The 23,143-nt window shown below is 42.5% G+C and overlaps 2 protein-coding genes across 2 annotated transcripts; one reads left to right on the forward strand and one right to left on the reverse strand.

The window, feature by feature from the left end:
- The first annotated feature begins 1,015 nt into the window (after positions 1-1,015).
- Positions 1,016-9,798, forward strand: mydgf (myeloid-derived growth factor). The gene is made up of 6 exons (XM_071487839.1): positions 1,016-1,246; positions 2,700-2,750; positions 2,872-2,933; positions 3,268-3,349; positions 5,421-5,493; positions 7,820-9,798. The coding sequence occupies exons 1-6, from the start codon at positions 1,097-1,099 to the stop codon at positions 7,897-7,899; spliced, it is 498 nt and encodes a 165-aa protein (XP_071343940.1). The 5' UTR covers positions 1,016-1,096; the 3' UTR covers positions 7,900-9,798.
- Positions 4,917-18,739, reverse strand: LOC139627144 (uncharacterized). The gene is made up of 4 exons (XM_071487838.1): positions 17,448-18,739; positions 12,966-14,095; positions 9,515-9,662; positions 4,917-5,163 (listed from the first exon to the last, which is right to left on the reverse strand). The coding sequence occupies exons 1-2, from the start codon at positions 18,561-18,563 to the stop codon at positions 13,115-13,117; spliced, it is 2,097 nt and encodes a 698-aa protein (XP_071343939.1). The 5' UTR covers positions 18,564-18,739; the 3' UTR covers positions 4,917-5,163; positions 9,515-9,662; positions 12,966-13,114.
- Between the last annotated feature and the right edge of the window lie 4,404 nt (positions 18,740-23,143).

Raw genomic sequence — 23,143 nt, forward strand, 5'->3', positions numbered from 1 at the left:
GTTGTTCTACTGTGAAAACATGAGGAATGTACATGTACAGTCGTCGTTATTAAGACTGGACCAACATGATTGATAGTAGGGTAACTCACAGTTTACTATATTATGAACAACAGACCTGGTTACAAGCAATACACTGCTTATTTTATTCATCAGAGGATAGAAAGCATGGTAGTGATTGTGCTTCACAAAAATAGCTTGGTTAAAGAAATGTTAAATCCCTCAAAGACATTGCCAGAGATGTTTTCCTCACAGCTGTTGGGGAAATTTTATTTTAATTTGAGGCGAAATATCAGTTAAAACCAATTAAATTTAATCTAAATATCTTTCCATATTCTCCAAATGTCAGTATTTCATAAATAATGGGTGATGCATTGAACATTTAATATCAAAGTAATTGGCACTACATACATAGCCATAGGCATATATATGTACATGACGATGTCAGTGACGTTAATGCACCTCATAAATTTAGGAAGACAAGATGTGCCCTCTGCCCTCTTGCCTTTACACCTGCATATGACATCCTGGGCTGCGGCCAGGCAGTAAAAAGGAGACACAGATATAACCAGAGGTGTGTTTCTGTGTGTGCATGAATGAAATGTTGTCAGTTTGCTCAGTTTACACAGAAGTAGATCTGATTTTATTTGTTTACTATTTCTATCTATCTATCTATCTATCTATCTATCTATCTATCTATCTATCTATCTATCTAACCTGCCACACTCCACTCTCACCCGACAGGCTCCAATAAATTATGCATGCATGTGTCAGTAGTGGTCAAATTGTCCTGGTACTGTAACCGTATAAAATTGGTTGAAAGGGGGCGACACCGTGTGGCCAAGAGCGTTAATATTACAATTCTGTAAAAATAAATTTTATTTATGATTATAATTTTATTTATAAGCTGCACCAAACAGGGGGATTTTTCTAATGCCATGTGGGTGGAGATACTGGTATTTACTTTTTTCTTATAGATTTTGTTTTTGTTTGATGTGTGACGCGGAATGTGACGACATCCACAGTCGACAGGACACCTGAGAACTGCGGCTGCCACTTTTAACCAGCGCTGTAACGTTACCTACCTGAACAGGAAGAGATGGCGACTGAAATGAACTTCTGTGTTGTGAACTTGGTGTTTCTGCTTGTGTTCGTTTCGGCGTCTGGCTCCGACTCGGCTGAGCGGATGAAAACGGTGGAGTTCAATGTTAAACCGGGAGGAGTGGTGCACACTTTCTCAGAGCGAATTGTAAGTGATTGTGTCAAGTATCCTCTTCAGTTCAGCTTACGTCTTTGAATGCCACCTTATTCATAGCTGCAGCGATGCTCAGTCTAATGTTTGCCGTTCTCTGCAAGTTTGAATGCAGTCCGGTCCACCGTGTATGTTGTTGTACTCGCCCCTCTGTTCCTGATTAGTCAGTAAATTAAGAGACTAATAACAGTAGCGAACGTATTACGACTTGCACCGTGTTTAAGAGTTGAGTTTCTGTCAGTAAACTGTTGCACATTTCATGTATTTGACCATTTTAACGACATAAGGGGGAAAAAACTACATTCACTGTGGTCGCAGTGTGATGACGACACAGCCCGTGAGAGGCTGACACGTCGCTGCCACAACGGCTCTGCTCATTGGCTCACAGCTTGAATGAATGGGAGCTGCTGTTTTAGTTCAGTTTGGAAGAAAGATTTAATGCGGCGTCTGTGCGTTAAACCTGCGACTGATTGCTTTTTTTTTTCCAATGCTTTTTTTCTTTTCTTTTCTTTTTTTAATTTTATATATTATATTTTTTCTATTAATTGGTCACACATTAGTTCAAAATGGGCTAAAATAACAACAAATGTAAAAATATATATCACATGTTTCAAAAATACAAAAAATATATTAAAATAGGCTCTTTTTTCTCACCAGACTTGGCATGGCAGGAAACGCACTGGTGTTACTAATAAAATTGATGTTGGCTCATGGAAGGATAATAAGGATATTTTCAGATTTTGATAGCTATCCCAATATGGCAGTTGTATGTAAAATTACATGTGAAGTAATCAAACTGATATTCCCAGGAGAGTAAACTGGTAGTACTGCGAAAAAGTTTTAGGCACTAAAAATAAAGTTGTAATGCTTTCAAAAATAATGCCAGGAATAGATTTATTTATCAATTAAGTGCAGCAAGCAGAAAAGAGATGGTGTGACCACACTTTTAAAACGGCACCAATTATCCTCAGTATACTTCTGCAAAGTTTTTCAAGGTACTTGGCAGGTTGGTTGTTCCCAGACTGACTCCATGATGCTGAGATGGAGCTATTTTGGGGCCAGACCATCTGTTGCAGGGCTCCTTGTTCCTCTTGTCATTAAAGATGACTTTTTCTGTTGAAGGATTAAGCAACTAAAAATTTCGTCTCTAAAGAAAAGGTAGCCATTTATAATGACAGTATTTGCACCTGTGCTTCTCTTTAGAACATTAAAACAGTTATTTTATTAAATTGTGTTTTACAGTCAATTCAACACTGACACACACGCGTACGCTAATGATATTGGGCATTTTCCCTCCCATTCAGATAAACCTGTGTGGCACAAACAATTAGTAGATTAATGGAAATTGTTATTGCATAGCACGTCAAAGTAATTATTAGGATAATAGTGAAGGTAATATCCAGGTTTAACTATGCACTAACCACCACTATGTTGCACTCTTTCATTACAGAGGGAGTATGAATGCTCATTCACTTATGCTTCACAAGGGGGGACTAATGAGGTGAGTCTCTCTCTCTCTCTCTGTCTCTCACTGTCAGCCTGTTGCTGATTCATCATATTATTGACTTTTAATTACAGCAGGTTTTAAGTGTGAATGGTCTTCTGTTTTTTGTGCCAAACAGCAATGGCTTATGAGTGTGGGCCTCAGTGATGATGACAGACTGTTTTCCTGTTCTGTGTGGAGGTGAGACACACACACACACACACACACACTCACAGAGAGAGAGAGAGAGAGAGAGAGAGAGAGAGAGAGAGCTGTCTGTGGCGAGACTCTCCTTCAGCTCAGTGACCCTGATGTTCAGTGTGTCTTCAGTGAGAATTTGTCCCATCTGTCTCTGTTTACAATGAGCTGAGTACTTTTCTTTTAATGAATTGTGAGACTCACAGGAGTTATAAAAAGAGAAATAAACCAACAAAGTTTCCAACATCAAATGTATTCATGCCAGGTTTAATAGGTGGGTGAATATATGCAAATGACTTAAAGTTGATAACAAATGTTTCTTTTTCGTTTCTGTCAGACCTCAGGGGAAATCGTACCTGTTTTTCACTCAGTTCAAAGCTGAACTGAAGGGAACCAAAATTGAATATGCCAACGCATATGTAAGTATAAAGACACACTGTTATATACTGTTATATGCAAATGGCTTTATGGCCTCAACTTGTCCTGGTTCTCAACAACCAGTTTGCTCGTCAGCAGCTGAACAGTTTTTTTTCAACTGCTGCTGAGTTTAATGTTATCAAAAAAACTGCTAATAATAATATCAAACCATTCAATATAGAAATTAAGGTATTTAAGGTCTAGGCAGAGCACCATTGATATGCATATCTCATTCAGTTACAAGTTAAATGTACACTTTACTAAACATGACAACAAAATCTTATGCGTCTGCCTCTTTCTGCTGACTCAAACTTAAAACTCTTACGAAATACTGGCCTAACCCACTAACTAGTATGTTAGTGGTAATTTATCTTAAAACAATTACACATCCCTTGTCGCCAGTTTTGTAAAGCCAAATTGCACCACAGCCTGCACAATGTAGTTATTAATACTCTTGGTTGCACAACATGACGAACCCTCTCCTGTGTTTTTGCTCCTCAGTTTTTGTCCTACTGAGTGATTAGTTGGTGTGGAGTTTGTGCTGGACAGTAAAAATCTCACAGGACTTTACTACCTAACAAAGACAAAGTGTAGCTAAGAGTTTTTCCTTGATATTTCCTCACTGTTTAAGGCACCCTGTCAGTGTAGAGATTAAAGTTTCTCACTCTGAGCCATATAATTTTAGGGGGTAGAATTTAAAGTGTTTGCACACATGTCAAAAAAATCAAGGCAAAATATTGTTGACCATCATCTTTGCATAGCCTGCAAGTGATAAACCATCGACCTATGCACCGGCAATACATTTTCCAGACAGATATTTCTGTCCTGCAGTTTCCTAACTTGGTGGAAAATGTATAGAAACAGCTGTCACCATGTTATTTTGAAAAAAAAAGATCTACTGTTTTGCCACTTTGGGCCTCTTTCATGGATATGTATATGTAAATGCATGTAACATTCATATATAAATAGATGTCACCAAACTCACCTTGCCAGACCTTTAAGATCATCAAGCGCAGAGATCTGTGCACAACAGTGCACAACCCACAGATATTCAGTTCATGATCATCAGATCATCAGAAGCTGGAGCCATGTAATCTTTCACACTTTTGCCTGATAAATGCCTTAAACAATTAATCAGTTATCAAAATGTTTCACATTAATAAATGATAAATTGTTTTAGCCCTAAATTAAATTTTAGTTTAATTTTAAATTTATGTTTTTTTTACCCAACCGTGAGTCAAGTCAGTGTGATCAAACGCACAGCCAACATTTCCCTAAATTATTTTGATTAAATCTTCTCCAGACGTCTGGCTCTGGAGCGCCAAGTGTCACTTCACATCATCATCTCAGAGACAGAGCAGCGCAGAATGTGGCTGACTGCAGAGTCCTGAGCAGAATTGAATAAAACACGCTGTCACTTGTACTTTGGACCTGTCTTTACTACACATCCCTTCCCCTCATAATCGTGTCTCCATGGAAGCCCATCATGTGCTCCACACATCCCTGCACTTTTGGATGGTTTGAGCTACACCTTGTACCAACGCAACAAACCAAAACAAACAGAGACAGTCAAAGTAACACAAAAACTTTTATTTGTCCTGGAAGTCAAACTCAGAATCGTGGTGTCTTTGCACATAATGTTTCATGGAAGGTCAACGTCTGAGCTCAGTCACTTAGCGGAGGTCTGCCGTGTCTGATGTGGTCGTCGGTGAAGTGAAGCACACCTTGACACGCCTCCTTCCCCCAGCAAGGACAGTCCTGACATTCTGTCATTAGTGAGGGCACATGTTTCCTCCTCCTGCTCTGGCTCCGTGCCCTGAAAGTAGAAGACAAACACACAGAAAATAACTTCACGAAATGATGGGACAGGAATAACTTCACATACACAGAGACGCCCGCCATCCCCACACAGCATCTCCTTGACCTTGTCGTCACATCCTCCAATTTTTTCCGGCCCGTCTGTTGCAAAAAAAACAAAACAAAAAAATTGTCGTCTGCTGTGCCGCCTCTCACCCTGTTTATTTTTCTTTTTTCCATTCTCTTCTTCATCACTGCTGCTGACTGTGTCTCCAGTCGCAGTCAGCGACGGCAGGACAGAGTGATGTACCTTTGAAGCCGGAGGAATTTACCGTAGGAGACTCAACAGGTGAGAAATTGATTGTATTTCCAAATGTTCAATCAGCTCTCTCTCTGCTTGTCAGGTCAATCTTTCTCTCTCTCTCTCTTTTCCTCCCTCTTCTTTGTCACGTTGCGAGTTCCCTGCTGATTTCCCTTTAAAGCATATGCTCCAGCTGTGAGTGGGTTGCCATTTGTCCCTGTAGCATTATTTGTTGTTATTCAGTTTCTACAGAAAATCCCCACGGTGGCTTCGGTTCCAGACTGTGATTAGCGACAAGTCACACTGAACAGCAATTTTCTGCAACTGTCATTTTCAGTAGATTAGACACGACAATGCAGAGGCTTACTTACTCAAAAACTCACCAACTATTACCGGCACAAGGATAATCCCATCTCTGGAAAACAATTCCAGTCATAATTTTTAGGGATAGACTCCTCCCAGTTGTGCTCTAGGTAAAATTGCCTTTTTTTTTTATTTAGATGCCATAGACGTACATCAGGGAACTCTGTGACAAACTGTAAATATGTTCATGTTTAGCAAGCTGCAGATTCTCTACAAGGGGGTAGCTGTTCAGTCATACAGAACATAGAAAAAGACTATACTCTTATTTATTACTACTTCTTTCTTTAATTCTTTACTTTAAGACTTAAAGAAAGAATTAAAGAGTTTTTTTGTGTGTGTGCAGCGCTCCGCTTCCACTAACCATGAAAGTGACAAAACAAGAGGCATGGGTGCAAATACAAGCGCTCTTGCAGACAGACCACATGTTGTCGACAAAGGAGATCCCCAAAAACGAAATATAGCATTGTTTCGCTTACATAGCCGACAGTCAGGTGAAGCCCACGGACACCACAAAGCCCATCTGTAAAAGCTGTTTTAAACCTACGCAGACCAAAAGGAGCCAACACACTAACTTGGCAAACTTGGCAAAGCATCTTGCCGACAGACATGCTGACCCGTTCAAAGAATTCAAAGAGCGTCAGGTTAGCGGATGTGATACCATAATTACATCAGGTCCATGCCCTCAAATATATAAGTCAAACAAGTGATTTTTTTTTCTCCATGAGGTTTGATGAGGCAATAAAGGGCAACAATTCCTGTTTAATTTGGTTTTATCCTTATAGCTACTTTATATCTTACCAACGTGGAGAACATCTCTACATGCAAACACATGCAAAACATTCACACTGGTACCATTAACTTAACCACAACTTGCAAGCTGACAGGTGTTCACAAATATGCAGATCAGCAACACCAGTTATGAATTTATATCCAGTCAGTGCTAGTGAGAGTGATAATGGCATATATTTTTGTCAGTAATTATTCTAGTACTATAAAATCTGCTCAGTAGAGCACAGATCTCCACCAAGGAGACAGACTGAGTCTTATTAACACTGCACTAAAGTAGACTGACCACAGATAACTCAATACACCTCCTTGGCAGAGGTCTGTGCTCCACTGAGTGCATTTTCTGGTTTTCTATTTAATAAAATATCATTTAAAAATGGCAATTAATGATAACAGGCTCGTGGTATTGTCTCAGTACCAAGGTTTTTAGGCAGGTATCGTATCAAAGTCATATTTTGGTGTTGTGACAACACTGTGCTCAGAAGGAAAGCAACTATACCTTTAACATTTTCAGACACATGAACACTAGACAGGTGCTGTTGAACTGTAGAAATAATCACCCACCCAGAGCTCACTATGCAGTTCTACTACTTAACAACAAAGAAAAAAACAGATAAATTAATACAGTCAACACCCACGTTCATATTCAAATGTTAAGCACCAAGAACAACATAGTCAGCCTGCATTAAATGCACTAATTTCATTCTCTCTGTATCTCAACCCTGTTTCTTTTTCTTTGCACAAATAAAATCTAGTTAGAACCTCCCACCCTTTTCTTCCAAAGTAATATAATGAAGAGCAGATACACTGTGTGCAGAATGAACACTAAGGTCTTCCTTATTCAGCAGAAAATATGCTCTAGTGAACAGAACTATTACATTTTTAGGCTGAATATCAAATCAGCTCTAAAAATTAAACAAATGCAGTTATAGCACTCATTGCCTGCAGGTCTGCACAAGTGTCAAAATTGCAGCAGATGTTACTTTCCTCGCTTTTAGATGGCCCACATCTACATCTGCTGGTTGAACTCCTGCTGCTGTAACTTTACTTGCCAACAGGCAGTGCAGGTTGGACTGGACCTGCAGGTCTGAAACCGCTGCCTCTGCAGCTCTGCAGACAGATGATGCTGGCTGCGTTAGATGCTTCGTATCACTGACACTGTGTCTCTGTATTTTTGTCAATATATTGTTTGTGACAGCAATTAACTCTCCCCTCTGACCTCTAGTGACCCACAACAATGGAAAGTTCAGCGCTCAACTCTCCAAACTGACCGCCATCGGACGGACACGACACGATGAGCTGTAATTGATCAGGAGTCGGACTCAGCTTCGGTCATGTTTTGACCTCTCAGAGCAACTTGCTGAGCTGAGTCGATACTCTCTGTCCCTGCTCAGTGGTCGATGAAGGATGGATGTTGGAGACTTTTTCCTGAGTGACAACCAAAATTTGAAGTAGGATGATACTGATATGCCCTTTGCAGCACTGTGTGTCAGTACATTAATTACCTGGTATTTCCTGACCACGATGGGTTTATGCTACTTGGGACAAAAAGAATAAAACACCGAAGTTTCCTGTTTTATTTTGTTTTGTTTTTTTTTGTTGTCTTGTTTTTTTTTTTTTTTTGTTTTGTTTTTTTTTTACATAATATCCTAATCCTAATATCCTGCCATAAGATAAAGTGCTTCCATAGTTGTTTCTTAGGCTCTAAGATTTACAGAGAATAAATCTGCCCTGATCCACTGGGGACATATGTGAATGTATAGAAAGGATTGATGTCTGGGGGTTTGTAGAGTGTAGATAACATATTTAGAGGAGAGGGGGATTTATCCATCTTGTGTAATCCTAAGAGAAAAGTAAGTAATCCCCAAAATCGTTATCGCACACACATTAACAATTACATTTTCCTCAGTCTCATTCTGTTGTGAGCTGCTGTTGAGATGTCATCATCTCTCTCTGTTTCTCTTCATCTGTTCCACATAACCGAAGGCATCACATTTGATTTCCCCAAATTACAAATCAGTATTATTGGTGACAAGTTTTTGTGGTGTTCTTGTTTTTGGCCCTAAGCAATACTTCATTATATGGTATTAAGAGAACAGTAGACAGTAGACGCTGAAGATCATGTTTTTTTTAATTGTAAAAACCGTTAAAAAAGAAAATATAAGAAGGCGTGGAGCCTCCAAAGACCTGAAAGATGTTTTTTTATTTGGTGCACACAAGATGACAAACTGAACATTTATCATACACATCGGAAAGTCTTATTGATCAGCACATCAGATCATTTGCACTCATTTTACAGTGCTTTGGCCGTCAGACTTTTATCAGGTAGATTTTACAGATCTGAGGACCCAAAAATCAATAATTAAGTGAGTACAAGTGATCAGTGGTTTGTCTGATTTCCTGTTTCTTGCACATACGATAGAAATGTATCATTGTTAGCTCGGTAGGGAGAAATAACTCAAATTGGTTCAATTTTATTAGAAATATCTTCACTCACATTACACACCTGTAGCTGGCAACAATGTTCACAAATATCCCTTATTTCTTTTATGTTTCTAGGCTCTGTTTTCCAATTTTAGGTTATTTTAGTCAACTTTCAGGGGCATCGTGTAAAATTTAACCCAAAAGCTAAAAGAGTGTGTGCACAGACGTGGCTCTTGGACCCTTTGCTTTCATCCTTCAGAGTCACGTGTGGATCAGCGAGAATAATGTGCATGTTTCAGAAGTGCATCATTATTATAGGTCCCTCTCCTCTCTCTGCTTTTATGTAGCGAGTAGGATTGCCTTTATCTTCCTTACACTGATCCAACCCGCTTAGATCCACACGAGGTGTCCAGAGGATGAGTTCTGGGGATTGATTTCAGATTTGAGGATTGTGCTGATTTGATTCTGCGGTCGGATTACTTTCTGAGGTTCGTACCTTGTTGGTCTTGGTTTGGTTTTCTCTCATCTGTCTAGAGGTGATCTTCTGGAGTTGGGGAAATGCTCAGCAGGGATGTTTGTGTGTCCCCTTTGTCACCATTGAGGCTCCCACTGGGATCACAACAGGAAATAACCACGTTCATATCCTGACCCAGAGTGGAAAAAACACACAAGTTACTTATTTTGTACATGGTTTCTTTTTCTATTTCTTGATTGTTTTGATTCATGATGAAATGTGATGGATGTTTCAATAAAGACATGTTGTCACTATTGTGGAGAAAAGGCAGTGTTTTCTGTCTTGTTATGTCAGTCATAATCTGATTGAACCACCCACAGCTTTGTTAAAGGGTAAACATGAAAAGAGAGGAGAAATCTGAGTGCCAACAAGGAGGCATTAAATATTCTGAGCGCTGTCAGAGCCGGGCCACAGCGAACATGGCAGAGAGCTTTTTTTTTTTTTTTTGCCCCCATCATATCTGTCAAAAATAAGTAGTTCCAATACCAGCATTAATGTATTAGTTAAACTCAGCATGTGCAGCATAGAGGACAGCCAGGTTGTCTTCCCATGAAATTTTAAAATAAAATAAGCGTGAGGAAAAATTTGCTTCGAAATGTATTCTGCAAACGTACTCAATTAACATATATTGTCCTCGGATAAATGTTTGCATGAGATAAAACGCTTCCATTGTTTCTTCTTAATTTCTGGGGAGAAAGGCTTTGCAGGGAGGATCTACTAAATCCAGAGGCACACATGGGAGTGTATAGAGTGGTGATCTTTGTGGGCTTATGGAGATATAGAATTAGGAGGGATTTATTTATCTTATGTTAAGCCAAGAAAAAAAATCATTATTCTTGATCGTCCTCAAATTGACATCAGTGGTTTGAAATTTATGATACAACTACACGCAATTTAGCAGTGTTTTAATGTAAAATGTAGCCGTGACCGTTACTATGAAATAATGAATTTTATGTAGAGAAAATCTGTTAGCTTCAACAAGATCGCAACAAGCTGAGCCAAGAAACTCCCACAGAGTCTCCCATTTGTAATTAAAATGTCCTATAGCAAAGCTGTGACTGTTTCAGACTCTCATTTCCAGTTTTGTGGCCTCGTGGAAAAAAAAAATTCACACTTTGTTCTCAAGGTGGTTGTTCCATTGAGTGATAATCTCTGTAGCGTAACAGTTCTTTGTTTAGCATCAGTTCAGTCTGTCTCTGAGACTCAGAGCTGCCTCGATGCTTTCATCCAAACCCTAAACACACATATCGCTACTGTTAACCATCTGGTGTCAGTAGAAATGTTTACTTCCCCCTCACAGTATGACAGTTAGGAAAATACATACACTAGATGCTGCAGGCTTAGATTATAAAGGCAAGCATTAAAGAGCTTTGATCAGAAACATTTTTAGCCATGCTAATAGCATAAAGCTGGTCAGTGCACTGCTTTGGTGCAGACTGAAGCAGCTCAACAACTACTGGATGAATTTCCATGAAGTTTTATACTGACATTAATGGTTCCCAGAAAACTAGTCCTACTGACTTTGGTGAGACCCTGCCTTTTCTTGTTGTATAATGGTCCATAATCTTTTTTGGCGTTTGAAAGTCTGAAAAAATAGGCATAGCTCTGTGTGGCATTTTCTCTTCTGTTCATCATCTCACAACTCCTTAAATATACCTTGTAACCTATCATCATCATCATCATCATCAGGTAAACATCTCACTGGTCCCAGTATTTTTCTTTTTTCAGTGTTATATTAACAACACTCCCAACAGCCTCAGCTGGACCTTGTGTCTGTTGCTCATTAATAAATGTTAGACATCCAGTAAGACGAGCTGGTGATGCTGCTTAACATCAGCATGTTAGCATGATCATAACAGATAGTTAGCATTTAGCTCAAAACACCCACTCTGTGCATAAGCAGCTAGCATAGCTGTAGACTCTTATTATTAATAATGGAGGTGATATCCTATAACTTTCTATTATTTGCCTAATGTCAATGAAAAGACCAGAACTAATACTGAATGGCTCCAACTGATACATGTATTTTTTGTTGCCCAGTGTCTGATGCAGCTCATTCCTCTTTGCCACAGACCTCCATTGCTGTCAAAAACTATTAAAAAGACATCAATGAGCCACATACATCGCTTCCTTTAGTACATGATCTGTGATTAATTGGAGTCAGTGCCACATACACCATCCTGCTGCCAGAAATACTCAAAAGAGTATCGAATGTGTAATAATCTACAGTTGACAATGCAACTCCTTTTACGGTAATGTTTTCTAAAATCTACAGGGAGGAGTTGTTTTGGGAAATCACTGAGCATTTTTCTAAATAAGCAAAACAATCTATTATGAGTAATGTTTTAAGATTTACTTCTTCAACAGGAACAAATGGGCTTGAGGCTGAGAGCCACAGACATGAGTAAGGAAATCACAAAGAAATGAGAGACAGACTAACACATTGTTGGTTTTGGTCTTTTGCTTTGATTCATTTACAGTCAGAAACACATAGAATAACACTAGCTTTGTCTTAAAAGACGGAGACAAATGTGCACTGAAACGCACTTCAGTAACATTTCTGAGAGGACAGCATCATATGAGCTAAATGAATGAGCCATTGATTTGCTGTGCTGTATTCACGTAATCAATCTGAGCAGCCTTCCAGTGTTTTTTTCACTCTCTTTCCTCTCACACACACCTGCCCCCCGTTTCTCTCTCTTTGCATCTCCTGACATTTGGAGGGGAACAGATGGAGATTGTGGCCGGGTCGGTCAAGCCAGAGGCAGCAAAGGAGATGGGATTTTTGTAACACCAGGGGCCCGGTGAAGGGTACAACGAATGGCCAGCTGCCCCCTGTCTCCCCTGACGCACACCCCGATGCCAGCCTAGTGACCCAGTCAGCGCAGAACCGCTCGGCCTGTTTGCTTCTTATCTGGCCTTACTAAGTTTCTCATATTATGGGACCTTTTCTGTCTCCAGATCTATCACAGATCTCTGGCCTTTCTGCCCTTGTGTGTGCCTTTCACACCGCTGAGCCAGAGTAGCCCGCTGAGCCCTGAATTCTCGTTATACGATCACGAGTCCTGACAGCAATTATCTGGCCCAGACATTACTGATACATGTGAGTGGAAGTGTCTGGCTGCATAGGATGAAGTGCAAAAAAGCAATCAGTTTTTACTTTGTCTTGTCATCTTGGAATAATTACAGTTTCCCTCATATTTCTATCTAATTAGGCCTTCTCCTTTGGCCTTTAACTGTGCAATCTGTGGGAATCTGAGAGCTGGAGTGCAAAATGAGCATCTGTATAGAGGCTCTTGTTACCAGAGCAGTTACCCAGACAGATGTTATGATGCCCTGTGTATGTTCAGCGTATGTGCTCTAGAGATTTGTCTAGAAGGGGAGAGGGAAAAGGACGTCAGCAGAGCCAAGCTGTTCCTGCTGACATACTCACCCCAAGTTGCATCTACGTCCTATCACCTTGGAAACTTGGTCTCAGCTCAACTTGGCGAGCCTTAAATCACTCTCCACTCTTGCAGACTCGCGGCTGGTGCTGTGAATATGGCTCTGTTCGATTAGCCTCCTCCCTCCTGCTGCATTGTCTCACACTGTGGTCGAGAGCAGCCTTCTTTTCTCTGGATACGGAGGAGCTTTGCGGGGCTCCTTCACTTTCTTTGTGTGTTCAGAGAGTCTGTGGTGGGGGTAAGGTGGAGGTTTGCGAGCTCTGCGGCTTTGTGCTATCAGTGGTTTAGCTGTGGCTGCAGAAGTGACACACGCTTGTGAAGCTGTATGAACAGGACCTTCTGAGGACGCTTGGGTCTCTCGGTCAGCGTTGGACACAGTTTGAGTTTCCAAATCGGTGGGTGGGCAGCTGGCAGACGGTGGCTGGGTCGATGATGGAGAGCGCGAGCCAGCAGATGGGTGGTCACTTTGTGGGGTCTGATAAGACCCAACTTTGGTCTCTATGATGACAGACGGGCTAAGGGTGGGGGGTGGGTGAGACTTCGGACACAGGGGGGAGGGAGGGGAGACAGGGCTGACCCTGATGGGGGACGAGGGAGCAGGGGAGTGAGGCTGAGAACCTGGGCTGTTGGGGGGATGAAGGTTTACCGTTAGAGGGGAGAGACCAGGAGTGGGAGGCCGAACAGGGAGGCTTCTTTGGGGAGCCAGTGTAAGGTCAATGGAGGTGAGGTTTTGAAGTTGAGGTGGACTAGATGAAAGGAGATTGTTGTACGGCAGCGGCCCGCTTTGTTTTGGAGGGGACCCTAGACTACAGGTGAACCGAATGGTCCGACTCCTCTCTGCAACCCCAGAGGACACCGGGCTGAACTGCACACTTAGTGGAGATTGGCTCCTGTTATGATGATCCCTCCTGAGGGTGCCAGATGAGTCTGTGGTCCCAGGCTGGAGTTCAGGCTCTGAAGGCCTCTGATGGGTGCTGCCTAACGTCACCTCGCTGGAGCAGGAACCTGAACTGGAGCTGCTGTCGCTGGGAGGCTTGGCACTGTCGCCTCCTCCGGTCCCCTGCTGCTCCTCCTCATTCAGATCAATGGACGAAGTTAAATGGTCAATCTGCTGCACGACCTAGAAAATACGAACAACAAAGGATAAATAAATACAGTATGATGATGAATAAAAAGACTGGAAATGGGAACAGTCCACTTATTTTACACTTGGAGATCGGTTTATTTCACATGAGGAGTATCACTTGTGCTCTGTGGCCCTGAATAGAGCTTTCTGATCTGAGTCCTGCTTTACAAAATGGAGGTGTGGAGTGTGAAATAAGGGTGTTGAGTTGCATTCTGGGAAATATAGGATCCAGCATTTCTGGAGCTTGACCCGAATGCCAGGATAACTTGCCTACTGCTGCTTCAATTGTGAGCATTTTGTTTCTAATCAGTCTTTTGTGAATCCCTCAACTTTATGACAGTGCAAAATCACCGGAGTAACCCTTTCACATAGGACTGAAACGTGATTATTTCCACTGTTGTTTCATCTGATGATTTATTTCTCAATTAATAGTCAATAAATTGTGAAAAGATAGTGAAAAATGTTCATCAAACTCTCCCAGAGCTCAAAGTGAGGTTTCCACATGTCTTGACTTGTCCAGCCAACAGTCTAATCTCAAAAAATGTTCAATTTACAGTCATGTTAAACACACAAATGCAACAAATCTTCACATTTGAGAATCTGGAACCAGATTCTTTTCCTTTTTACATGATAATGACTCACATGAATATGGAAATGTCTGTTGGTTCATTTTCAGTTGATTCTTAAACATTGTATCATTAACACAAAGAGTGTTCTTTCAATTGGAGACATGAAGGGACGAGCACTGTAGCCTCTAGTTAGTAATGAATATGAATGTTAAAGTTTTGAGTAATTCATTTCACCCATCAGGCTGAATTCATAATTTAGAGCATTTTAGCAGTGTGAGCTCTCACCATATGTGTAGCTCTAATATTTCATTTGAGTTTGTACTACTACAAAAATGTTTACCTCAGCCTAGAAAGGACGAGATTACCATTATGGGAAATGTGTAAGCTAAATTTAGGTGGGTTTCCTTTCTAATACCTCTCACTGGGAGAGTGAAAAGCACACTGTATAATATATCATACACAGGCGTACGTAGGTGCATTTATTTAAATGAGTGCTGAACGTGGAGTGTGTGCATAACGCACATACAGAGACAAATTCTTTACACAAAGACACAGTCAGGTTGCTGGACAAACACACACACAGAAAATGGATAGATTGGAGAAAATTACACTGGGGAAAATGTTTGACCTATCTCTCCACCTGCTCTATGTGCACAGATAAATCCTCAGCCCCTGCTAGAACAGATGAATTATTGTTTTGTTCTCTATGTTCAACAACATCCTCGCTGATGTCAAAAGATGACCTGGTTTGTCTTTTTGTTCTTTTTTTTTTTATGCTGTAGCTTTTTGGTTGAGGCATTTCATATTACTTTGAAGTACAGAGTGTATATGCACATCAAGTGACTCTGGGCAGGTGCTGCTTGTTAATGTCAGGAATCAGAGGAGATAAAAGAGCAGGGGACCCTGGTTTTCACCTGCTGCTCCCGAGAGTGTTTATTAAAAACGTTTTTTTTTTACCCCTCGGGTCCTCAGGTATAGTGCCGATGAGTGCTGAGGGATGTTTTTTCATACTGCTCAATCATTTAAGTTTCATTTAGCTCTCTCAGTTTAACTCCGTTGTTGTTTTCCTTTAAGTTCACAGTCGTAATGCAGTTTTTGATCTGCCAAAATGCCTTGGCTGTCACAACTGAGGGGAACAACACAGTCAAGGAGTACCCGAAAACAGACAGACACACAGGCAGGTTCAGCAAAGGAACAAAAAAAGGAAGAAAACACAGCTTACAGATGCACTAGCAGGCAGCAGGAACGTTCAGAAATACACTGAAACACAAGCAGACGTCTGACAGCAGAGATCTGACAATGAGCTGAAGGAAATGCCTGGTTCAAGCAAGTGTCCCTGGGAAAATTAGGAAACTTGGAACAGGTGTGTGAGTGGGCAGGGACAGTGAGTGGAGGCGGGTGGGCAGGTGGATGGGGCAGTTGGGTCACTGGGATACGGAGAAAAGTCTGAGGCCATCTGGTGGGCGGATAGAGAAGCAGGAGAGGGAGGCCAAAACAAACAGGGCAGAGAGAGGAATCCTAACAGGAGGGATGGTGAGTCCAGGGGAGCGATCGAGAGAGTCCGGAGACGGATCATGACATTAGTTAAAGATCCCGATGTGAATCATGTGTGAGCTTTCTTTTTGTGATGTTGTCTTCTCCTCCTGAGAGAGAGGTCCTAAGTGTTGCTGTAATATTTGTCTAGCCTGTCTAAAATGCTTTAAAGGCTCACTCCAATTCCTTTTTATAACAGTGATTGATTATTAAATAAAACCGTGGGTTTGCTGCTCATGCAACAGAATGATAAAACAGGGCTTTGAAATAAATATGCGTCCAAAGTCTTCTCTGGTGTCTTATCTTCCTTTGATCTGTCATCTCTGTTGTGAAAATTTGGGAATTTCTATCACAGTGCCTGCTTGCTCCCCCTCCTCCTACCCCTCTTATTGTGTAGCCTATGTGCTCTTTCATCAGTGTTATATTAACACTGTCACACAAAACCTCGCAGGCAGGATGATGAGGTTAGTATCTCGGGTTTAGCTACGACCCCTGTAGATGTAGATCAAATGCCAAGAGCCGCGATTTTCATGTCACTTTTAGTGGATGAGGAATACGAGGCAGAGATACTCAGACGTAAATGGATTATAAAAAGCATCGGACGCGATCCAGCTGTGCCTGGAGCAGCATCTGTCCATAAGGAGAGAGAGTGGAGGAAGTGATGAGAGGGGATGTTAAAGGAGCAAAGACAGAATGAGAGACAGAGAGATGAAGCTCTGCCTAATGTCACACAGCATCGTCTCAGCAATCTCTGAAAGCATCAGGCAAATGGGACGTAACTATTGTCTCAGTCACATCTATGAGGCTGTAGGATTGAATTGAGCATGAGTACAATGTATATTTGGAGAAAGATGACAGAGGAGAGTTGGAGGAACAGTTTGCAGTCTGTGATGGACTCATGCAGCGCTGCTGCTGACTTTTTAATGCATGTTAAATTCTGCTGAGGATGTGCATTTTTAGCTGCATTGTTATCTGGAAGAGTATGAGCCCTCCAGGTTTTTTAGCATAAGGATGAACATTTCCTGCAGGAGGGAAGTGTCTGAATTAATGTGAGAGGACATATTAATTTCTCTGGCTCTATTAGATACTGATTTGTTTTTGTTTTTCCCATCCATCCTGGAAAAAAGTGTGATGATTTAGCAGGTGACACAGTCAAATATGAGACACTATAGCTTTTGTCTTCTTGTGTCTGTCTCAGTTTTTCTTATGAGCTCTGCAGAATTAACAAAAATCTGTCAACTTACCTCTTTCATTTCTTGGTGAACGTCCCTCAGTGCTGTAAGCACCTTCTCCAGATTGTTCACCACCCGTTTAATCTGGTTTCGAACCACCTTCCTGCTGCAGCCTGCATCTTTCCTGTGCGACTCCCCTTCACTGGTTGATCTGGGCTGGACCAACGTCTGGTTCTTGCCCAGGACTGCAATGTGCGCCGAGCTTGGTCTCGGTTTCCTGGGGCCTCGTAGAGTTGTGGTACATCCCAGGTCTCTCTGAGGAACTTCAGTGGAGAAGATGACTTTATTGAGGGGCCCATTGAAACCTTCCACAGCTGGTTCTCTCTGTGCTGTCAGGTCTCTCTGGCTCTGGGAACTCCTGCTCTGTTCCTTGATGTAGCTGAAGCTGGAGCTGAACCCACGCTGCCTCTCTATTGGTCCCTGAGTGTCTGGGCAGAGCCAGCTGCATGAATGGAGGTCTCTCTGGTGGTAGGTGGTCTGGCTGGCGTAGTCCCACACCTTCCCCTTTCTGTCCTCCATACACACCACAACAGGCACCTTACAGTTTGACTCCTCAGCGAGCAGTGCAGGAACAGGAACTTGAGGGGGTCCCACCAGTGGCCCATATTTCCTTGCTGAGGCACTAGTCCTGTCATTCTGTGAGTGAAGGAGGCTCAGGTGGCTGCTGTGGTTCCTAACAAACGCGTGATTGTCCTGGGCAGAGCCGGAGCTGTTGACCAGACCCTGCGGCGCGTCCCCTGGGTTGATCTGTGTGTTGGGGTCTGGGTCTAACTCCGGAGACTGGTTCCACCTAACTGGACTGTCCTCTCTCCGCTTCCCCAGACTCCCTGGCAGGATGTGGGGTCCCCTCAGCATCACCGGCAGCATCCTCGCCATCCCCACGCCATTGCACCGAAGGTCTCCCTTCTTTGACCGGTCCTTTCCCTGGATGGAGAAGAACCCGATCCCTTTGGCTCTCTCCAGTGGGGTCAGATTGTTGCGGACCTCGGAGTTGGATTTGTAAGGTCCGTTGAGCCCCAGGTCACTGCTGTGGTGGGACTTCAGACTATTGCGCAGCCACGGGATGAAGTGAGGGGCGTGGGGCTTGAAGCCTCTCTGCTCCCCTGGAGCCTGGCTGTCAGAGAACATGGTGATGGATGATGTCCAGCAGCTTCACAGAAAGACAAAGAGGCAGAAGAACAGGAGGACTCCTGAGACACAGAGAGCTTCCGTCTCTTTTTCCATGAATCTCCCCCTGCCTTTGCCATTAACATAGACTATCTGCTCTGTCTGTCGTCTCTTTTCTCCTTCCCTCTCCATCTCCTACTCTTTCTCCAAAACTTTTATCTGCTTTTCCCAGCTCAGCTCAGATCCCACCCACCCACTCCCCTTTTCCTGCTGTTTCTGATTTTATCACCCTGCCCTTTTCCCTCAGTTTCTTCTTCTCCTCCCACGATCCTCTTGGTTGTAGTGCTCTTGAGCCCCTCACCCCCTCATTGGGCCAGCCTTGGAGATGCCGGGGGCCTCTCTCTCTCTCTCTCTCCCTCTCTCTCTCTCCGTCTTCCCTCTCTGCCTGCCTGCGTCTCACTGGCTCAGTAGCAGTGGAGGCTTCCTGTCTCTACATCTCTCTCTCTCTCTCTCTCTCTCCCTTCCTGTCTCTCTCTCCCCCCCGCACTGCGCTGCGCTGCCTTCTATCCTCGCTCTTTCTTCCTCCCACTCCCTCTCACTGCTCTAACTCCCTTTCTCTATTTCCCTCTTCTCTCCCCATCCCTGTCTCTTCTCCCTGTTACTCTTTGCTCTCATCTGAGAATCTGTTATCGTCCTCTGTCTTTGCAGCTCTCCTCTCTTTTGCTCTCTTCTCTATCACTCTCTTTCTCCCCTTCTATACCCACCTCCCTTTTGCCAGAGAGAGCAGCTGAACTTCAATCAAGACGCAAGTATTATTAATCCCCTGTTAGCCAATGTATACCCACGTGATTCCCCCTGCCACTGTTTTCATCTGATTACTCCTTCCCCGGCTCAGCCCTTCACAATTAAATTCTGCTTAGGATACGAGAGGGGGTTTAAAGGAGTAGGGGAGGATGGCAGCAGGAAGGGATGGAGGAAGAATAGTAGGGGTGGGGGCAGAGGGGCACATAATTGCGACCTACAAGATCAGAGATCAGCACCAGTTTGACATAAACTATAAGTTGCCTGGCTACAAACAACAGCCTGCCTGTGGCACAGCTCTCCCCAGCTTATTCTAACTGTCAGCAAATGGTGTCACGTTACATCCCAGTTGTTTTCTTGTTTTATTTTCTGCTGCATATCCAACTTCCATTTGTTCCAATTACGCGGAGACAGCTGCTATTTTCGGGTTTCTCATTCAAATTCCAGTTCTTGGCTGTCTGGATTAGATTTCTTGTGTCTGACAAGCCCAAAGATGCCTCCTAGGTGCCTTTTCACTCAACTGCGGCGGCATGGATGAGTCCCTCCCTCTCTGGCAGCATTCGAAATGAAAAGACGGCAGCAGAGCCACACAAAAGCCCTGACAGTTTGCTGTCACTCAGCAGTGAGACACTCAAGGCATCTGTCTTGCTGTTTAGTCAGCACGGCAGTCTATTCCTCTGGTAGTGCCCTGTTGAAATATAACTTCATTCACTGATATATTCTACTATACAGGTGTATGGGGAAGGGGTGGGGGGCACGGGCCTGGTGCAGGAAAAAGTATATTCCTGCCCACATGTTAACAGACCACCAGACTGGATAAATAAATAAATAAATAAATACATACATAAATAAATAAATAAAGAGTAGAAGTAATAGAGTAGCCACTATTAATCCCTCAGAGCTTCTTGTTCCTCACGACATACTGGTGCACACAACCAAAGTGTGTAGGATGCTTGTGTCTTTAAAAATGTAACTGTGATACAGCTGCTGTAACTGAGTGTACTGTACATCTATATATGTGTCTGCATGTTAATTTTTCATAGGTTTTGCATCATTAGACTGAATTTGACTTTGAAATAATGGTTAATCATTCAAGTTCAAGTTTACTTCAAGAGCACAGTCTCATACAAATTCAAAATGCCTTACAGAATGATAAAGGTAAATAAGATTAAAGCATAGATACAGACATGCACGCGCGCGCACACACACACACAGATATATGTGTATATGTCTATATATATATATAGACATATACACATTTACTATATGTATATATATATATATATACATATAGTAAATGTGTATATGTGTATATATATACATACACACAGTCAGAGGGCTCGATAAAAGCTAAAATAATTCATTTTTCATTTATTCAGTGCTGAAGTGTGTGTGTATGTGTGTGTGTGTGTGTGTGTGTGTGTGTGTTTATGTATGTGTGTGTCAAAGGCCTTCATTTCATGTCTCTTAAAAGTCTCACTTTCCTCCAATCAGCCACCCACTTTGTGAGGTCCATAAATAACATGGCAGCGAGACACACAATCATTGCTCATTTTAAAGTCATTGTGGAATAATAAGTAGCTGTCACAGCTGTCCATTTAAGGCTGGCCGGGCAGCCTTTTGAGTCTGGTTGCCTTTACTCAAATTATATTATTGTGCTGAATATGTGTGCGAGTGATTGAAGGACAAAAATGGACGCGAAGGGGAAAAAAATCTCCTTCTCTCACAGTATTTCTTACGGAAACTCTGCTTTTCAAACTGACCACCTCTTTGTCATGCAGTTTTCAATATAGGTGCAACAGTCGAGCGCTGGGGGGAAGACATACAGAGCATATCGCCTCATTATAACCTTGTCCACTGCCTCCTATAGTCGTGTTTTGCTTTGAGTCGTGTAACAGGCCGACTGCCCATTGAGAGGCAGCAGAGCATGTATGCTGGGACACCTCAGCTGCTTGCATTTGTGTTTGCTGAACTCTACTGCCACTGCAGATACAGTTTCCTGGTTGAATTTCTTCAAGGAGACACAGTGAGAGAGAGATAGAGAGGAGAGAGAGCACACACCACTGAACACCTTACATAACTTGGTTAAAAAGATAGATGTAAAAGCTGTGCTTTGAAAGGCAAAAGGCCCGGTGTCTGTCAAAATTTCCTGCGCAAAATGGCTTTTAGTCACAGTGTGAATGCTTTAGGGCACTTTGGGAACTTTCTGTAGCCACCCGGTCAGCAAAAATGTGTGGTTTGGAGAAGATTATGTATGTGTGTTCATTGTATTGGACACTGTACTTTGAAAAAGTCAAATGAAAATTTTCCTGGGAAGACAATGTTCTTTTATGGCAGTATCAAATATGGAAGTGAGCAGATGCTGTCTACCCTGAAGTGTCCAGTGTCATTCTGGTGATAATCCTCAGGGCTTCGCCAGTGAGTCTTGTGTACGTGTGTGTGTGTGTGTGTGTGTGTGTGTGTGTATATTACACCATCTCATGTATATTTTTGTGCTGTTTGCTTTTGGATTCCCCACCACCGTGCTTTTCATCCTTGAACAACACGTCAGTCAGGTGCTCTCTGAGGACTAGAGTGAGTGAGAAGAGCGAGACGTGGGGACACCGGGAAAGAGTGAAAGAGAGACAGAGAAAAGGGGAAGAAGACAGGGAGGGGGAGGGGGGAGGGTGGTTTTGAAAGACTTCAAACTTCGAAGCTGACTGTCATAGCTGTGCTTGCCAGAGGGGGAGAGCACCTTTAAGCATACTGGATGAGTAACGATGTACAGGGACTACAAAAGCAAAGTAATACATAATAAGCAGCGCTCACTCTGCTCCGCTCTGCCAGCTGACCTACATGAGATTGGTGTTGAGGAAAAAATTTGGAAGTGCTCAAAAGGTCAGCAAAGGCCTCACATAAAAGGCTCTTCTGCTTTAACACTGCAATAAGATTTAGAAAGTATGGACATCACTGTTAGATTGGGATGTCAAGCCTCAACACATGGATTTAAATAGAAATGGGCAACAAAAACAGACTGTGGCGACTAAATCAAAACGTGACTAAATGTTTTACATACTGTATGTAACCTCATTTACATTCAGACAATAATACACTTGTCTCTGCTTCAGGTACATCTGCTGCTGAGGGTATAAACCCACAACACATTTATGCTGCAGCATAAAATCAACAAACATATATTTCTCTGCTGGATTTGTTTGAAAAGTATAACAAAGATATCATCATAGAAACAGCTGCATCATTTTGCCGTTTCTTCTGTAGTGCCACTCATCTTTTGGCAGCAATCCCAGTCCCGTTTCACTCATTAGGCCTGAAAGGTGTTTGTCACCATGCATCCATGGTAAAGAAAATCTAGAAATATGACCGTGTGGTGTTGTATGAGTGCGGAGCATTTGCCTGCTGTTTCAACACAATGCCCTGTGGTTTGTTTTGCTGCACCACCCAGAACTCAAACATTAGGGTGTTTGTGCCCGCACTGACAGGCAGCCAGACTTTGCAGTGTTATGCCAAAACTAACTGCCTGTATCCTTGCAGGGATGGACCGTGAAAATCAGGCTTGGTTTGTCCTTTCTAGCAGGGTTGTACATGAGCACAGCCAAGCAAGAGACTTATCCCTTTGTCATATTTGATCCCACAGGAAAGTACAACTGCTCGGTTCAACTTTGTTTAGTTCAGGTTAGGAGTCTGTGCCACAAATCATAACTCAGTAATCTGTGCTTGAACATGAGTGGAAAGAGTAATGGGTCCTCTGCATGCGTCGTCTTTTCAGCTCTGTCCTTCTTAGGATGCAGGACAGCTCCTTT

This window comes from Trachinotus anak, unplaced genomic scaffold, assembly GCF_046630095.1.
Source record: "Trachinotus anak isolate AG129_WGS33_773 ecotype Australia unplaced genomic scaffold, CSIRO_AGI_Tana_v1 ptg000010l, whole genome shotgun sequence".
Taxonomy (NCBI): Eukaryota; Metazoa; Chordata; class Actinopteri; order Carangiformes; family Carangidae; genus Trachinotus; species Trachinotus anak.

Coding starts and splice junctions, on each gene's coding strand:
- mydgf (XM_071487839.1), top strand. CDS start 1,097: ATGGCGACTGAAATGAACTTCTGTGTTGTGAACTTGGTGTTTCTGCTT. Junction 1,247..2,699: donor ACACTTTCTCAGAGCGAATT/GTAAGTGATTGT, acceptor CTTTCATTACAG/AGGGAGTATGAATGCTCATT. Junction 2,934..3,267: donor TTTTCCTGTTCTGTGTGGAG/GTGAGACACACA, acceptor CGTTTCTGTCAG/ACCTCAGGGGAAATCGTACC.
- LOC139627144 (XM_071487838.1), bottom strand. CDS start 18,563: ATGTTCTCTGACAGCCAGGCTCCAGGGGAGCAGAGAGGCTTCAAGCCC. Junction 14,096..17,447: donor TTCACCAAGAAATGAAAGAG/GTAAGTTGACAG, acceptor CGTATTTTCTAG/GTCGTGCAGCAGATTGACCA.